A 17,275-nucleotide genomic window follows, 5' to 3' on the forward strand; every position below is an offset into this window, starting at 1 on the left:
TGAGTGTGTACATGTTTCACAGAAGAAGCACATGTCACTTGACTGACAGAAACTGACAGCTGGTTCCATCTAAGTGCACATCTTTGAACTGTCTTGTGCTTGTTACATTCTGTGCAACTGTTCAGAAAATTGTAGAAACTCCATTCCCCGACCTTCATTATAGGGCAAAGATGGTTGGGTGTGGAGACTCACTAGATTTGAGCATGAGACAGGGCTACTGCAATGCAATCCAGGTTCCATATCGTGTGCTCACATTATCAGCAGAGGTTTGCATTTTCTGTGTTTATATAGGAACATTATTACATTTGTGAATAGTAATTTTTCCCTGGCCATGAGTATAAATAGGAGACTGCCTTCTTGACCTGCGTTAGTGGTGATTCTAAGCCAGTTACTACGAGGTGTCCATTTGCAGTCAAAGGTACTGTCTCCCAATTGGTTGCTTCCAGAGCAAAATCATCCATCCTAATGACCAGGGATGGGATTGTGGCTTTAGTTCTGTCTGTAATGAAAACTGATTTTAAAAAAAACCTTTTTAATAACTAATGCCTCCACATCACAAGAACAGGAGTAAATGAATAAAATTGACAGTACATTTTAAAACATATGGTGCCAGCTGCGGCTCACTTGTAAGCACTCTTGCCTCTGAGTCAGAAGGTTGTGGGTTCAAGTCCCACTCCAGGACTCGAGCACAAAAATCTAGGTCGATACTGTCAGATACTGATACTGTCTTTTGGTTAAGATGTTAAACCGAAGCCCTGTCTGTCCTCTCAAGTGGACATAAAAGATCCCATGGCACTATTTCAATGAAGAGCAGGGGAGTTAGTCCCCGTGTCCTGACCAATATTTATTCCTCAATCAACGTAACGAAAACAGATTGTCTGATCATAATCACGTTGCTATTTGTGGGCATTTGCTGTGCACAGATTGGCTGCCTACATTGCAACAGTGACTACACTTTAGAGGCAGAGGTACATCAATGGCTGAAAAGCAGCTCGAGACATCCAATGGTTGTGAAAGGTGCTTCACAAATGCAAGTCTTTTTTTTTTAATCTGCCTGCTCCCAAACTGCAAGGGTACAAACCATAATTTGATGACATGGCCAAAATCTCGAACTCGTGTTGCATGGGATTTTCCAACCACCTAAATCAATTCTCAGAAAAGCATACAGAGCACACGCGCATGAGTTTTCATTACACACTCCTGAGGATTTCCACCAGCAGTGTGAAGTTGGAAAATGATATATTGTATGGGGAATCCAAGCTGTAAACCTGCATCCTAATCCACACCCCACCATGCACCACATTGTCAATCCATAGTACTAAATTTTCTTTCTGAAGAATATTTAAGCCTGACAACTCGTCACTAAGAGGTTCGATGTCAGTCTATTGGTCAATAAGATGTTCCTTTAACAAAACATAATGTGATATCAGAAGTGGACTTGCTCAGGGCTGAGAAATTCCATTCCAATTAAGACCACCAGACATGAATGATGGGCAAAAATATTAGTAGATGTGTGGTCCACTGAAGTACTCAGTAGGTCTCAATGTGACAGACGGAGATGATTGTACATTAAACAAGTGTGTATTGTCAGCCCTTGTTACCCTGCTTTGTGGCTTTGACCTGCTGGGTACATTCAACCTGGAAAGAATGAACTTTTGCATTTATATTTGCACCTTCCATGACCCCAGGACGCCTAAAGCTCTTTAGAACCACTGAAGGATAGTCACTTTTGTAATGTAAGAACCTCGGCAGCCAACTTGCCCACAGCAAGATCCCACACCAGCAAAGTAGCAATGACCGGATAATCTGTTTTAGGTGTTGGTCAAAGGAAAAATGTTTGCCAGGATTCTTCTTTAAAGCAGTGTGGTGGGAACTTTTACATGTACCCAAGAGGGCGAACAGGGCCTCGGTTTACTGTCTCATGTGAAGGTTGCACCTCCAACAGTGCAGCACCCTTTCACTACTGCATTGGAGTGACCGTGTGGATTTGGTGCTCAAGTTTCTGGAGTGGGTCTGACTCCGACGCAAAAGTGAGCCAAGGATGACACCATTCTCTCTACAATGCAGGCCCCTACCTACATGACCTGCAATTTGACTCTAAGACCACCCACAGTGGTTCAGTGAGTTTGTCCAGTGAGTAGTTGGCCTCAGCCAGAGATGTATTGAAACTATTTTTTAAGAATTGTCTTATTACCCACCCTCCACTCATTCAAAATGCCATTTGTGCACAATTTTGAGAGTTTGGTAAGAAAAAAATGCTACTAGGTTGTGTGTAAGCTTTAAAACTAATGCGGAGTAGCACAAATTGACTGATGCTGATGCTATTCAGTAGAATGCTTTTTTTAAATGTTCAAATTAGAAAAGTTGGGAAGGAGCAGTGTGATTGTAGAAATCTAGGGTATGGAGTGATATTTCTAGGCAATATAGAAACAGGAGATGGATGTATCCTATCAATTTCTGTACACGACTGAGTAGGTTGTCAAGCCTGGTGCTAACGACAGGGGTTTGTTGTTTTAACATTGATGAGGAGGAGAGGATAGCTGGCATTGGATACGTGAAAGGCGTGAACAGATACACCCTGGGTCACCTGCTCTTACTGACCCATTTTATTACATGAGGAATAATGTTTTCATTTGTTTAAATGGAACTGGTGCTGAGATTGAGCAGTGGCCGATGTACACAGTGAACAGATGCAGATTATTTCGGCAGGAAGCAATCACTCTCCTGATAGGAGGATAGTTGACCCTTCCTTCTTTGCGATTCTACGTTGACAGTTAATGGGGTCGTGTCTGTGTGCAGCCATGCACGAAAGGGGAATATATTCAGAAATGAAGCCAGTGTGGGACGAGCATTGAAAATTGCTGAAAGCTATAAGATGTGCAGGTGGGAGGTGGTAAAGGAGAAGAAAGAGAAACCTTTGAACAGAATGGAATAAAATTGGGGAACAGAAAGCTGAAAGTGAGTTGATAGAACGGTATGAAAGTGTGCTCCCAAGATGAGGATTTACCTGCATTTAGCCAAAACTTAAAAGAGTGATTTGAGGCCAACTTGATGCAATATAAGAAAGAACTTGCCTTTATACAGAACGTTTAAAATTCAGAACTTCTGGATGCACAAATGCTTCATAGCCACTGAATTACTTTTTGAAGTGTAGTCACTGTTTTATAAGCAATTTGTGGATGGCAAGGTCCTACAATGAAGAATGAGGTAAATAGCCAATTAGTAAAAACAGAAAATGCAGAACATGCTCAGCAGGTCAGGCAGCATCTGTGGAGAAAGAAACAGAGTTAATGTTTCAGGTCAATGACCTTTCATCAGAACTGTGAAAAGTTAGAGATGTAATAGGTTTTAAGCAAGTGGAAGGTGTTGGGCGATTGCCTTTAAGAGTGATGTCCCTTTAATATCTTAGTACACTTATGAGCCAAGTACCAGGATGCAGTCATGTGACTCTGAGCCAGTGTCACTCTGTTACTGTAACACCAAGAGGCAAGTTTTACAAATAGTCAGATCTGCGCTGTATATACTTGTTAGCTGTTAGTAAACCTGTTTTGAGATGTTCTGTCAACTGAACTCCGCGCATCCCATTTATGTTGCACTGGACAACAAAAAAGCTTCTCACTACGGAAGGGGTTGGGGAAATTGGAACAGAGCAAAAAGGAAGATCAGAGATAGGGTGGAGGGCAAGAGAGATTGAAATGGCAAAAGGTTTCATTGTGCCAGGTCAAAGGGAGTGGAACAAAGAAACAAAGGATGTGTCTAGAGGAAGTGTGAATGGCAGAATCCTGACTGGCAGCCGTATCAAAGCAATGTTAAGGAAATAAGAGAGAAATGAGAGAGAAAAACAAACCAGCAAAGAAAAATGGAAAATAATTGGCACAGAGATTACGATCTAAAATTGTTGAACAATTGTTGACTCCTGAAGGCTCTAAAGTGCTCAGTCAAAAGTTGAAGTGCTGTTCGTCAAACCTGCATTGAGCTTTGTTGAAACACTGCAGGAGGCTGAGGACAGAGAGGTCAACGTGAGAGGAAGGTGGAAAATTAAAATGACAGGTGACTGGAAGCTCAGGGTCTTATTTGCGGGTTGATCTTATGTTCCACAAAGTGGTCACCCAATCTGTGATTGATCACCCCACTGTAGACTGCATTGTGAGCAGCGAATACTAAATTGAACGAAGTATAAGAGAGGAGGTAAAAGGGCAGATGTTGTATCTCCTGTGCTTGCATGGAAAGGTGCTGTGGGAAGGACAGGGGCTTTTGAGGGTGATTGAGGTGTGGACCAGAGTATCACGGAGGGAAAGGTCCCTTTGGAATGCTGAAAGGGGAGGGGAGGGAAAGATGTGCTTGGTGGTGGCATTGCACTGTAAGTGGTGGAAATGGTGGAGGGTGATCCATTGTATCTGTGGATGGTGAGGTGGAATGTGAGAACAAGGGGAACCCTATCATGGTTCTGGGAGTGAGGGGAAGGGGTGAGAGCAGAAGTGTGTGAAATAACCAGTTAATATGTTTTGGGTGGTGTGGATTGAGGGATAAATGTTGGCCAGGACACTAGGAGAATTCCCTTCTCTTCTTTGAATGGTGCCACAGGATCATTTACACCCATCTGAGAGGCCAGATAGGCTCTTAGTTTAACATCTCATCCAAAAGACAGCACCCCCAACAGTGCAGTGCTCTTTCAGAATTGCACCGGTGTCAGGCTAGATTATGTGTTCAAATCCTGGAGGGGGTCATGTAACATTCAACTTTCTGACTGACGAGCAAGAGTGCTACCACTGAGCCAAGGCTGCCACTTATATTATTATCTTTGTACAGTTTTGAGCTTTAACATCCTGAACAGCCGCAGGCTAAATTTAAACTACTAATTATTTTGAAAGACATGTAACAGTGTACATCATAGGTTGCCCTCTTCTCAGTTCACTGGTCTGTCAAAATGTTCTGCCAGCACATTTTACCAATTGCAACCCCCCCTTTAAAGGTCCTTTTACATTTAGCATTTCTCTAGTGCAGATCACAGGGAAACAATGTCCTAGTGTTGGTTTATTGGATATGTGTTGCTGAAACAACAAACTCTGCATTTATATAGTGTCTTTCATGTGGAAAAACATTTCACAGCACTTCACAGAAACACAGTAAAATAAATATATTCACCAGGGCAAAGGTGTAGACATTAGGAGGGATTTTAAGGAGGGTCTTAAAGGATGGTGGACAGGCAGAGGAGTTCAAAGGTCATATTCTGTGGCTGCAGGCATAGCTGACAATGGTGTGTGAAAGAAGGGAGGGATGTCGGGATGTACAAGAGACCACAGTCAGAGGAATGCTGAATCCTGGGGTGAGGTTGTAGAGCTGGAGGGGTTTAAGGAAGGGTGAGACCATGAAGGGTTTTCAACACAAAGATAATTTTTTAAATTGGAGATATTGGGAGGCTGTGAGCCAATATAAGTCAGCAAGGACAGGGGTGTTGGATGAGCACGACTTTGTGCGAGCAGCGGAAGTTTACAGAGAATGGAGGGTGGGAGGGATACAGAGTTTATGCAGTGGGGTGGGGTGGCGGTTTGCTATAAACGCTGTCTTTAGTCATTCCAATGTTTAACGGCGGAGGAAATTGTTGCTCAGCCATATTGAGATATTGAGGGGTGAGAGGCGGTGGAGAGTTAGAGCCAAATGTCATCAGTATAAATATGATTGCTGACCACACAGCCTCGATTTTAGCCCTGGGCATGAGTATGGCATTCGGAAGTGTGGGGGGGATGTGTAGGGTAGGCGTGAGTGGGAGGCTCAGAGGGCGTTAACAGTCGGAGGCTCAGAAAATTTTACACAGGCAGCTGAACAGATGGTCTGAATCTTAGAAACAAAGAAGACTGAGTTCCTTACACTTGGAGGATCTGGGGGAATGGGACCAACTGGAGTGCTCTACAGAGAGCTGGCATGGACTCGATGGGCCAAATGACCTCCTTCTCTTGCAAAATGACTATATGGCCGGAGTTTGATGCTCTGCGGGAGAGGGCTGGAGGCGGGGTGGTTGGGGGGGGGGGGCATAAAATTGAGTGGGAGGCAAGGGGTGCTGTTCCTGTCACCTTCCTGCCCAGCATTTTTACGAGAGACAGGGGAGATGACACACGGCCCACCCCAGTCCAGTTAAGGCCCTTATATCAGTGGTAGGTGGACCCTCCGCCATGTGGGGAGACTGCCTCCCTACAGGATCGGAGCAGGGGGCTCCTGATCAGGCACCCTGTGCCCCACAGAGGGCCCCCCAATGGCACAAGCCGCCCCTGCTGGAGCACCTCCCCCGACTGACCCGCCCAACTCCCTGCCTCACCTGGGCCCAGCTGATTGTCGCCAGTGAGGCCTCATACACTTAGATTTTCCCAGGGCCTCCTTCTTTGTTGCTGCTCCTCTCGCTGGGTGCAGTTCCAGCAGGGACCACCACTCCCAGTGGCGCAGCTGAGACTGAACAGCTGATGGCCCGATGAGTGGTCGGCAGCTCTTGGAGGCAGGACTTCCTGCCTCAGAGGGGTGGAAGTCCCACCCAAGGCCAATTAAGGGCCTGGCCCCCGTAAAGTCATGGCGTGGCTTCCAGGCCCGGTGGAGGCGGGCTCGCCCCTGACTTTCTGGCCGGTGGGTGGGGTCTCGGCCCTGACGTAAAATTCCGGCCTATGTCTCTATTAAGTGAGGGTGCAGGGCAGAGGAGCTTAAATAGATAGTCATTAGTGCCGATGTCCTGTCCAACATTTATTCACGATCATCATTACTTAAAAAGAATATTATCTGGTCATTATCATATTGCTGTTTGTGGGAGCTTGCTGTATGCAAATTGGCTGCTGTATTTCCTACATTAAAACAATGACTACACTTCTGAAGTACTTCGTTGGCTGTTGTTGCTTTGGGACGTCCTGAGGTTATGAAAGGTGCTATATAAATGCAAGTCTGTCTTTACTGGAGAAAAAAAAGTCATGTATCTGATCTGACCCTGGAAAATTGGGTAGTTTTGGCAGAGGAGAGTGAGGCTTAATAGTACTTGGTGCAGTGATAATGGATGGCTAAGCCAGTGTGCGCCAGATACGCTGAAGTCTGTGCCACTTATATTTGAGGGAGCGAATATGAGGGCCATGCCAAGAGAATGTCCAGGATGGAAGAGAGTAAAGAGTTTAGGGGACAAGGTAGTGGTGCAGATCAACAGCTGTAGAAGTATTGTGGTAAATGGAACTCCAAAGGCTAGGACGTTGGCAGCTTGAAAATGCAGTTGTTCCTCCAATTGTGACATCATTTAATTTTAATCTCTCCAACATTGGCCGCTGTACCTTCAGCTGCCTCGGCCCTAAGCTCTGGAATTCCCTTCCTAAACATCGCCACTCTCTACCTCTATCTCCTCATTTAAGATACTCCTTAAAACCTATCTCTTTGGGCTTTCGGGCTTTAAGCTTTTGGGCACTTGTCCTGACGTCTCCCTAAATGGATTGATGACAAAATTCATCTGATAACGCTCCTGTGAAGCACCTTGGGAAGTTTTGCTCTGTTAAAGGTGCTATAGAAATATAAGTTGTTGTCGTAAGTGTCTTGCGGAGAGTTGTTTCTGGAGACAGACAAAGAAGGAAGTGGGATTGGAAGTGGGTAGGAGGATATGGGTGAGAGAGGTTCAAGGAAGTGGTTGAAGATATTCTTGTTGCTGGTTGAGACCATTGGATTTGAGAGGCTGCATGAGATGGCAAGTTTGAGTGGGTGGCCATGGATATGGGTAGGCGAGTTGATTTGGAGGGAGAAGTTTCAGGAGGCCAAGGATGAATTGAGATGGAGATTAAAATCACAATATCTCGGAGAAATCTGGGATGGGATTTGGAGGACAGTGGAGATTGTGGATTTTAAGAGGAAATGGGTGGAAGAAGGTGAGGTGCTTGAAGGAGGAGAAGATACCAGTGGAGCAGTGGGGAGAAACCAGTTCCCATACCAATAGAAGAATCATAAGCGCACCTTTTGTATAGGTCTCTCAGACAGCGAGGTATGGAAGTGGATTTAGCAGTGTTAAATATAGGCAGACAGCATGGATAGTGTGATCCTGTGTTCTACAGAATTTTGAAATGTACAAAGGTCCTGAGTATAGTGCATAGAACAAGTGCCATTTCTAACCACAGGCTCCAAAGATTGTGTGGAGGGTAAATGACAGCACAGGCTGCTTGGCCTGTTTCCATGTTGTAGCTTCTATATGGGATCGATTTTTAACTCTGTGCAACTAAATGGGTTTTAAATGAGTTAAAATCTCACTCTATGTTTCTAATACTGGCCTGAATGGAGTCTCTTAATGACGAAAAGAATTCCGCTGTGTGTGTAATTCCAGCTGCAGCTTCAAGACTTTTCAGCTATACTTCAACTCATGACAGGCTTTTTAAAAATTATCCTTAAACCCTTTGGTTTGAACCTGTTCAGTTGGCCTGAGGGAAGCTAAGAACATGATTTAATTCCTCGAAGCTATTTTAACATACTTGAAAGTTTATTCCACATTTTTTTGCTAGAAAGTGGCGTGTACGTTAAACCTAAAATAAATGATGCCTGGCGGCAGGTGTAGTATTACTGGGTTTGTTGGGGAAGTTTGTAGTTAAATTAGTAAACAGTTTCATTGTTGCTTGTTGAAAGCTCTCTGGGTGTTGAATAATGGAGTCATGAACAGGGCTTTTATACCTGGTGTGTGGTTTTTTTTGTGGTCTTGTCCACAGTTTAAATCCTGCAACCACTCAAACATAACTATTGCAGCCGTCCGTTCCTTTTATCTTCAGTGCAAAGGATGTTGAAGTGTTTATAGAGGTTTAAATTGCACCATTTATTTTGAGATCATCAATTCCCAGAAGCTACATAATAAATTAGATAACCTTATGTTGTCATCTTGTTCTACAAATTATGTTCTCACTACAGGATCTTATTTGTAAATTGCTGTATGTTGCTAGAAACTAGCTGAAACAAGTAATAGATATATTTCTGAAAATCCCATAGCTTTGCTTACTGAACTGCACCCATTTTTACCTTTCTCAGTTTCAACACCTCTCACACTGCCCTTTCATCTCCCTCATTTTCTTTCTTCCTTCTCTCCTCTACTTACCCCTTTTGTATTCTTCCTTCTCCTCTTCCCCAACTCCTTACTCACCACCTCTCATCCCTCTCCCTACCCTTTTTGTTCTCTCTCCCATTCCCTGCACATGCTCCATTCCCTACCAGTCCCTCCCCCTCCTTTGTTTCCATTGTCCCTACTTGCCCTTTTCTCCTGCCTTCTTTCTCCTGGTTTACTCTTCTCTTTTCCCTCCCCTTCCTTTCTTGTGTCTTCCATCCTTTCCATTCCTCCCCACTGCTCCATTTACTACCCATCCATCCCCGCTCCCTTCCTCTCCTTTCTTCCTGTTCCCCTACCTTCCCTACTCTACACTCTTCCCCTCTCACCACCTTCCCATTCCCTTTCTCTCTCTCTCCTGTTTTCCCTTTTCCTGTTCTCTCCCCTGTACTCACAGCTTTTGTGTTCTTTAAACAGGGTCCTCCTTGGCTGGTGACTGGGGACCCCAATGTTCCAGTGATGCCACCTGGATTCATCCCCACTCCCCAAAAACCAGAAGCTGTAGTGCATGCAATGAAGGTAAAATGCTGCAGCCATTTTTTCCCTCCAAAAAATGCTTTTATTCACTGAATGAAACAACACAAGTCTTCCCCAAAGGTGCAGACTTAATTGGTGTTGGAACTGATCATCAAAACAATACTGAAGCGATCTTCGTGGACTGAAAAATGTTATTTCTTGTACCTGGAGAGAGGGCAGAGGTGCTGCATAGCCTAAACCTTGAATGATTGTGTCTGATGACAGAGGTAATCAGTGACTGCACAACAAAACTACCCAGCCAGTCCTGTTCCAATCACCCATGTCCAAACAGACCTTCAAATAACACTAATGGATGGCTGTTTTTCAAAATTTATTCTCGTTTTGTTCACAGGACTATCTTTTTTCACTTTGGTGTCCAGTTCTCTCTTGCTCTCTTCCTCGCCCCCTGCCTGGCCCCTCCTCCCCCAGACACATTGCTTCTCACTCATAGTTCCAGTTGGGAGCGTAGACTAGCCTAAACTGGGGCCTGTGTTATTCTATGGATTAGCTGATAGAAGAACCATACTTAATCAATAGGTCTTTTGACACCTGTACACTCTCATTCTTAAACCAGTCCCGACCAATAAAGTAAATAACTGGAAGCACTGGGTCATCTAAAACCTATGTGTGACAGATAGATTCCCCACTTGCACTAATAATGCAGCTGCTGCTCATCAGTTATTCTCATCCATTGTGTGGGAAAGTTATAACTTTGTTAGATCTTTAATGAGGTTCAAGCTCCATCCTGTTACCTCCATTCCCCCTCCCCCACTCTGTTCACCCATCGTACTAAATCTATAGCGTCTGTTTCCCATGCACTAAAGTCCTTAAATAGGACTTAATAGGGCTACCATTTTATGGTGACTGAATAAATCAAATTCTATTTTTATTGCATGTTTATTTTTATGTGATTCTGGGATTTTTAACCAATGTTTTGATGATTATATTTCTTTCCTCTATAATTGAATCAATTCCTTTATGGATTGGGGTCATTTTATCAATCTGCCCAGAGCTTTAGGGGGGGGAGGGGCAACACAGCAGGGATTCAGGTACAGAGTTCAGCAAGCCCCACCCAGCAGTACTAACCACTAATAATTCCTATTAAATAGCCCCTTGCAGGTCACACAACTCCATCTCTGGAGCAGCAATTCATAAAATTTACCATAAAAATTCCAATTCTGTTTCCTCCTTACATAGGATTAAGAGATTTGCCAGTGTTTTGCAGATCGAATTCCACAATTGTAGGATTTTTTCCAGGAAAACTACTTATCAGTGACCTTGATGCCACAGCATTCACAGGCACCTGGTATTTTCACAATACCACAAACAGAAATGCATCATTTAAAAAAAAAAACACCTATATCTTGGAAGCCAAGCAGATTGCTAACTAATCAACATGTACACTAACAGTTTATAATTAATCATACCTCACATTTGGTAGCTTTTCGGGTATTTTGTAGCTCTGAAGAGTGAAGTACATATTTTGTTGTCAAAGGAAGATCTGCACTGCTAAAGTACCTGGAATGCTGCTGTGAAAGGGATAATGGAAATCTGGAACTCTCTTCCCCAAAAAAGCTATTGAGGCTCGAGGGAGTTGAAATACAGATTAGCCATGATCTAATTGAATGGTGGAACAGGCCAGAGGGGCTGAAGGACCTACTCCTGTTCCTGATTTCTTGTGTGTCTTTTGGCTGTTGAATACGTCCTTTATTCTGTTCCATTGACTTTAATAGAATGCAATATGGGCCAGGCTGTATAGCAGGCAGAAAATGCCCTTTATGCACTTATTGCCCAAGACAACTTTCTACCCCACCAATATTTATTGCTGCTGCATTTAAGTTTAAAACATAATTTACTTTTCAATATTTGTTTTAAAAGCCCGCCTTCCTGCTCTGCCAAAGGCACGGACTCTTTTCGAGGTACCAACTATGCTAGTGCCCCTCTGATACTTTGCTCAAGTGGCCGTGTGGGAGATTGGACAGCGATTGTCAGCAGGCTGATTAACACTGGAAGGCATCGCGGCCACATCTGATGTTCAAACATAAGTCAGGAACCACTTGATAGAAATCAGTCTCCTTGTTTGATTTTATTTATTTTCCCTATAAATCAGTTAACTCAGCACAGAGTGGGGGTTTCGAACCTGGCCACCTGCTATGTGGCTCAGTTCTACATTGGGTACTACGTTAATCAACTGATGAAACGTGAACCCTTCATGAGAATGAATAGAAAGCTGGGCTTTTGTATTTAAGGTATGAGAATGCTAGCTACATACCACTAAACATTTTTGTGTAACTGCAAAGGGTTGAGTGTTCAAGTTGTGATTCAGAGTTTCTTCATTGTTAACTTGATGTGCATTTTGGGTTTTCAGGTCCTGGAAGTACATGACAATCTGGATAAGCAGTTGCCAGAAGACTGCGAACATGATGACTTGAGTGAGAAGGAGAAGGCCATTGTTCGCGAGATGTGTAATGTAAGGGTTCTGTTGTCTTAGTAATGTGATACAATACCATAACAGTACAATATCAGATAGCAGTGCCTCACACACACTGTTTACAACACCAGCCCACATGACAAAGTTACATTTAAGAAATAAGGAACAAAGATTGGTGAAGTGTTTGACTTTGCGTGATAGTGCAAGATGAGCGTTAGTGAATCAGCAGCTTGAAACGTATCTTGGTATTTGAGTCTGGTGTTGAGAATAGACTTTGGGTTAAAACCAACAGAAAGAATAACTGCTGAGTTAGCTATATGATTGTGCAGTTACATTTATACAGTATTTCCAGTTTCTGTACATTTCATGATGAATTAAAAACAGGAACTGCAGGAAACACTCAGCAGGTCAGGCAGAATCTGTACAGAGAGAAACGGAGTTAACATTTCAGGTCGATGACCTTACATGGTTGCTGACGTGATCTTTAGCTTGATCCAGTTAGTGCTGAAGTAGATGACTTCGGATAGAATAGCAGCAAATGCACACCAATTGGTTTCAGCATCCCCAGAGGAGGGAGGATTGTCCAGATTCCCCTCGCCTGATCGCTATTCACCAGTTGGTGCTGGAAGCACACGTAAGGATAGGATCAAGGTTAGCTGTGATAGCCCAAGCAATCGGATAACCAGGCAACCCTCACCATCCAGACTTTCACCGTGAGGTAGCAGAGGGAGCTGGATCCACTGGAATCCTGTTCCAGCAAGGAGTCAATGCTTCAGAAAGACAGGGGTGAGAAAGAATGAATGTGTAACAACTTAATCATCCTTGATTTCCACTTGGGAATGATACAGGAAAGAGAAAGAGTGTGTACGATGAGGTCATGATCTAACTGAATGGCAGAACAGGCTCAAGGGGCTGAATGGCCTCCTCCTGTTCCTGTGTTCCTTTCTATGTGTGGAGCTCCAGATTTAAAAAAAAGAGTGTGTCTGTCTGCAGATTTTGTTGAACTGTACCATGTCTACCCTTCAGGTGGTTTGGCGTAAGCTTGGAGATGCGGCTGGTTCGAACCCTTCCATCAGGCAACATCTCTCGGGCAATCAGTTCAAAGGACCTTTGTAGTTCTGTTGCCTGCAAGGTCTGAACTCTGCAGACTTGCGGCAAGGATAGAAACACATTCTCATTGAATCAGTACACAAGTGGAAAGACTAGAACTTCTGAGAAGTGTAATTTTGGCCAATGTCTCAACTTGGCCCTACCTACTGTCTGGATGTGAAGAAGGACACTGACGTGTGCCTACAGTGGTGGAGAGTTCTACAATGTGCTGACCACAAAGTAAATGTAAATTACTTGTTATATATAGCTGACTGTACATGCAGCTCAGGTAAGGTGTACTGCACAGCATACAGCAGTTACATGCATTGATTTAATGGAGTCTGTGTAGAGAGGTTAATTAAAATATTTTGATCTCTGTATAATGTTGAATAATCTTCCCCTCCACCCCTCTCCCTGATTATCCCATCCACATTAATGATTGATACGACTACGTTATGAGCAGGCTGCTTTGAGTGCAGTGTTTCCTCATTACATTACTTGGAATGGACAATATTGCTGGAAGGTATTATAAGCAAATCCTAGTTCACTCCAGAATTGGCCTTTATAGCCACTCCAGGCGCTGCTTCACAAACCACTGACCACCTCCAGGCACGTATCCATTGTCTCTCGAGATAAGGAGGCCCAAAAGAAAGTTCCAGTATATGTAGCACCAGTTCCATGGAGGCTGTTCAGCAGGATCAATGTGAAAAGGAGGTCACATTTCCATTCACAGGAGTACTTGACCCTCAAATACACCTGTCCCTTAGTGTATAGGTGTACAGCTTCTGCTGAACAGGCCTGTAACCAGCTTTTGTTTACAAACCTGTTCAGCCCTAAGCCAACAGAACAGAGTATCTGAAAGTGTTCAAATGATGAGACTTCCGCTGGTAAAAGATGCAGCCAATTAAGGATGAAATATAATTTTCTTCAAAGGGAAAGTATTCTTTTCTCTGACAGAATTTCTTGTCGGCGTTTGCTCTATGTTAGACTATTTTAAGAAATCTGATGGATCTGCCCCCACTGTAAAAATATATTTGCAGTTTTCCAGCGAAATAGTGTCCCAGCTCCCTTTTTTGGTGCTGGTGGTGGAAAGCTGTGTGCTGTTTTTGGGACTGAAGTACACATGAAATTGATGTAGTAAAGATCATCAATGACTGAGCAATTCGGAAGTAAATGAGTGAAGCACAGTTTTTGGTTCGGTGGAATAAGTTTTATCCAATCAAAATCACTAATGCCGTTTCACTGAGCATTGCACCTTTGCCTGAACTGTTGCCCGCTTTAACTTTTGAAGCCCGCCTATGCAATCAAATGGAATACTGTCTCTTTAAGAGATGATGGCGAGACTTCAGGATTGAAATGGTAACAGAGGGAATAACTAGATGTCAGGCAGTACTGTTGTAAGCTGTGGGATAGAGAATGGCCCAGTACCAATTACTTCATGTTAAGTGAGTCACTGTAAGAGGCGCTTAAGATCAGCACTGGTTTTGAATTGAACAAAACAGTGTGAAGTGAAATTTCAGGGATTTTCTATTTCCAATTGATTTAAGAGTGCACATGGAAAGTATTCTATAAACTCATTAATGAGAATGTTTTCATTGCACTGGGAGGGCGAATTTGTTAACCTTGTAACACCTTTAGACCCCAGATATACAAGCATACCAGTGTCAACATGAAGAAAGTTCTTTTGACCCAGTAGCTAACCTCTACAATTTAGTTCCTGCATTGACCATTTTTCACTTCACTCCTGCCTCAACCCCATTGGCTTCTCCGGTCTGTTCAATTCCATATTGGGTGCATCTTTCTCTGGTTACTAATGTGAGTGACCTGCGTGATTTTCCCACATACATTAGTGATAGAAGGAAGACGCAAAAGATATGTATAAAGAACCGAATCACATTTCTCAGAATTTCACATAGGGAATTATTTCCAAGTTTAATGATGTATGTATATATATATATATATATATATATATATATATATGAAAGCACTACAGCCATTTTGTGCACAGCAAAATTCCACGAACGGTAGTGAAATAAATGACCCATTAGGCAGTGGTTGAAGGAGAATTGGTCAGAATAGCTCCCTGCTCTTCGAATAGTGCCAATGCCATGTTTAACGTTCACCTAAAATAGTAATGGATACTGTGTTTTAACATCTCATCTGAAGAACAACACTCATGCAGTGCAGGATTAGAGTGTTGGTCTAGCTTGTGTATGCAAGTAAGGGCTTCCAAAAACAACAACTATTTACATTTATATAGTGTCTTCAATGTAGTTAAACATCGCAAGGTCCTTCACAAGAGCGTCATCAGTAAAAACTGGCATTAAGTCGAAGAAGGAGACATTAGAACAGGTGAAAAAAAAGCTTGGTCAAAGTAGTAGGTTTTAAGGAGCATCTTAACAGAGGAGAGAGAGAAGCCACTTGGAGTACTTGAAGAAAAAGACAACTAACATAACATTTGACTGAACAATCTGGCCCTCCCCAGGACAACACCAGCCAAACAAACATTTTAATTTGTTTTAACATAGAGTGACTTTATACGTCAGTGTTCAACACAGGCAATGCAAGGCGCAATGGATTGAATCTGTTTCTGCCTGTGCCTGATTTGATTGTATGGTGGTTTGACTGCTATTCCCTGGTGATTTGTGGTTGGGAGTGTGTTTATTTTGCTAGTTTCAACTTGCCTTCCTTAAACTGGTAGCTGATGCATCTCCAATGTAATCTGATCCTGGTACCTCTGAGATGAGAATCTGAAGCAAATTGGCAGAAAGTATGCACCAGTTACATGGAGAAACTTCACTGTACTTTATCTTAGATTAAAATTATTCCACAAAGAGCCACTGCCCACTACCAAAAGAACAGTAGGACAATAATATTTATATAGTGCTGTTCATATGAAGCAGGAGTACAGTTGACCTAAAGCATACTGAGAGTATATGTAACATCTGGTGTGACACTGACCATATAGAACAAGAGCCTATAGATTTGCTCTGTGGCCTATTCTCAGTCGATTATCGAGTGAGGTAGAAGTTGAGGGCATTATAATTAGTCTCCTTATATCTGGGCTAGGATGAGTTAAACAACTTTTGTGTGTGTGTGTGTGTAAGTGGAATGCCAGTCGAGGATAGGATCAGGCCTGACCCCCATTGTTGATTAGATGACTGCTACCCACTGTCCAGGTCACAAGTGAAGAAAGGGGAGGTACAGGAGAGCTAAAGCTCAAGAATCCCAGCACCTTCCAGGTTGGAGGGACAACAAGAGACGAATAGAGGAGGAATGAAAATTGTAGCTCAAGATTCACAAGCATTGTCACACTGGACTGATGCCAACAGGACACTCACAGTTCTTCACACAGCGAGCTTGCAGACTCAGCTGGACATCTGGGAAGGTGATCAGTATCCTGAGGGAAGAAAAGTGAAAAGAAGTCAAGACACCATCATTGTTGTCTAATCACTAGTTGGTTCAGGGTGGCAGAGGTCTGTAATCAGATAGTATAAAGTGGGAGACTTCATATTGGAAAATTTAATATCAACTGGGAGATATTAAATCCAAGCTTTATTTTTAAATGGCAGACATTTCCATGTTGCCGTATTCACTGTATGGAAACCATAAGGATTGCTGGGAATTATACCAGGTTCAGGCTTCCTTTATCTTGCTGTGGACCTGCTACTAAATCTATCACAACAAAAACAAGAAATGCTGGATTCACTCAGCAGGTCTGGCAGCATCTGTGGAAAGAGAAGCAGAGTTAACGTTTCGGGTCAGTGACCCTTCTTCGGAAGTTCCGAAGTTCCGAAGAAGGGTCACTGACCCGAAACGTTAACTCTGCTTCTCTTTCCACAGATGCTGCCAGACCTGCTGAGTGAATCCAGCATTTCTTGTTTTTGTTTCAGATTTCCAGCATCCGCAGTATTTTGCTTTTATTAACTAAATCTATCACTCCTGGGTGAGCCTTTTGTGCTTACAATAGGCTGAATTAAACTTTGGCAGGGTTACACTGAGGAGTTTTAAATGGGTATGAGATTCACAATCTGAAACATCTTGGGGCATTTGGAGCTCTTAAAGGTGAAGGGACCTTTTCAATATTTTGTTACAGGCCCTGTTCTAGCCAATGTGTTCTGAAAAGAACTTCATTCATCAGTTTGTCCTAA

At 43.1% G+C, this 17,275-nt stretch overlaps 1 protein-coding gene across 7 annotated transcripts in view; it reads left to right on the forward strand.

Annotated features, from left to right (window-relative positions):
* ccdc85ca (coiled-coil domain containing 85C, a) overlaps positions 1-16,828 on the forward strand; it is a 226,826-nt gene extending 209,998 nt beyond the window's left edge. For 4 of the 7 annotated variants that reach the window (XM_068038695.1, XM_068038698.1, XM_068038696.1 and 1 more), the window contains 3 exons: positions 9,506-9,607; positions 11,973-12,074; positions 13,062-16,828. In XM_068038695.1, coding sequence (XP_067894796.1) covers positions 9,506-9,607; positions 11,973-12,074; positions 13,062-13,151 — 294 coding nt within the window. In that variant the 3' untranslated portion in view covers positions 13,152-16,828. The remainder of the gene's footprint in view (positions 1-9,505; positions 9,608-11,972; positions 12,075-13,061) is intronic. The other 3 variants (XM_068038697.1, XM_068038700.1, XM_068038702.1) reach the window with 1 other exon arrangement.
* The last annotated feature ends 447 nt before the right edge of the window (positions 16,829-17,275 follow it).

This window comes from Heterodontus francisci, chromosome 9, assembly GCF_036365525.1.
Source record: "Heterodontus francisci isolate sHetFra1 chromosome 9, sHetFra1.hap1, whole genome shotgun sequence".
Classification (NCBI taxonomy): Eukaryota; Metazoa; Chordata; class Chondrichthyes; order Heterodontiformes; family Heterodontidae; genus Heterodontus; species Heterodontus francisci.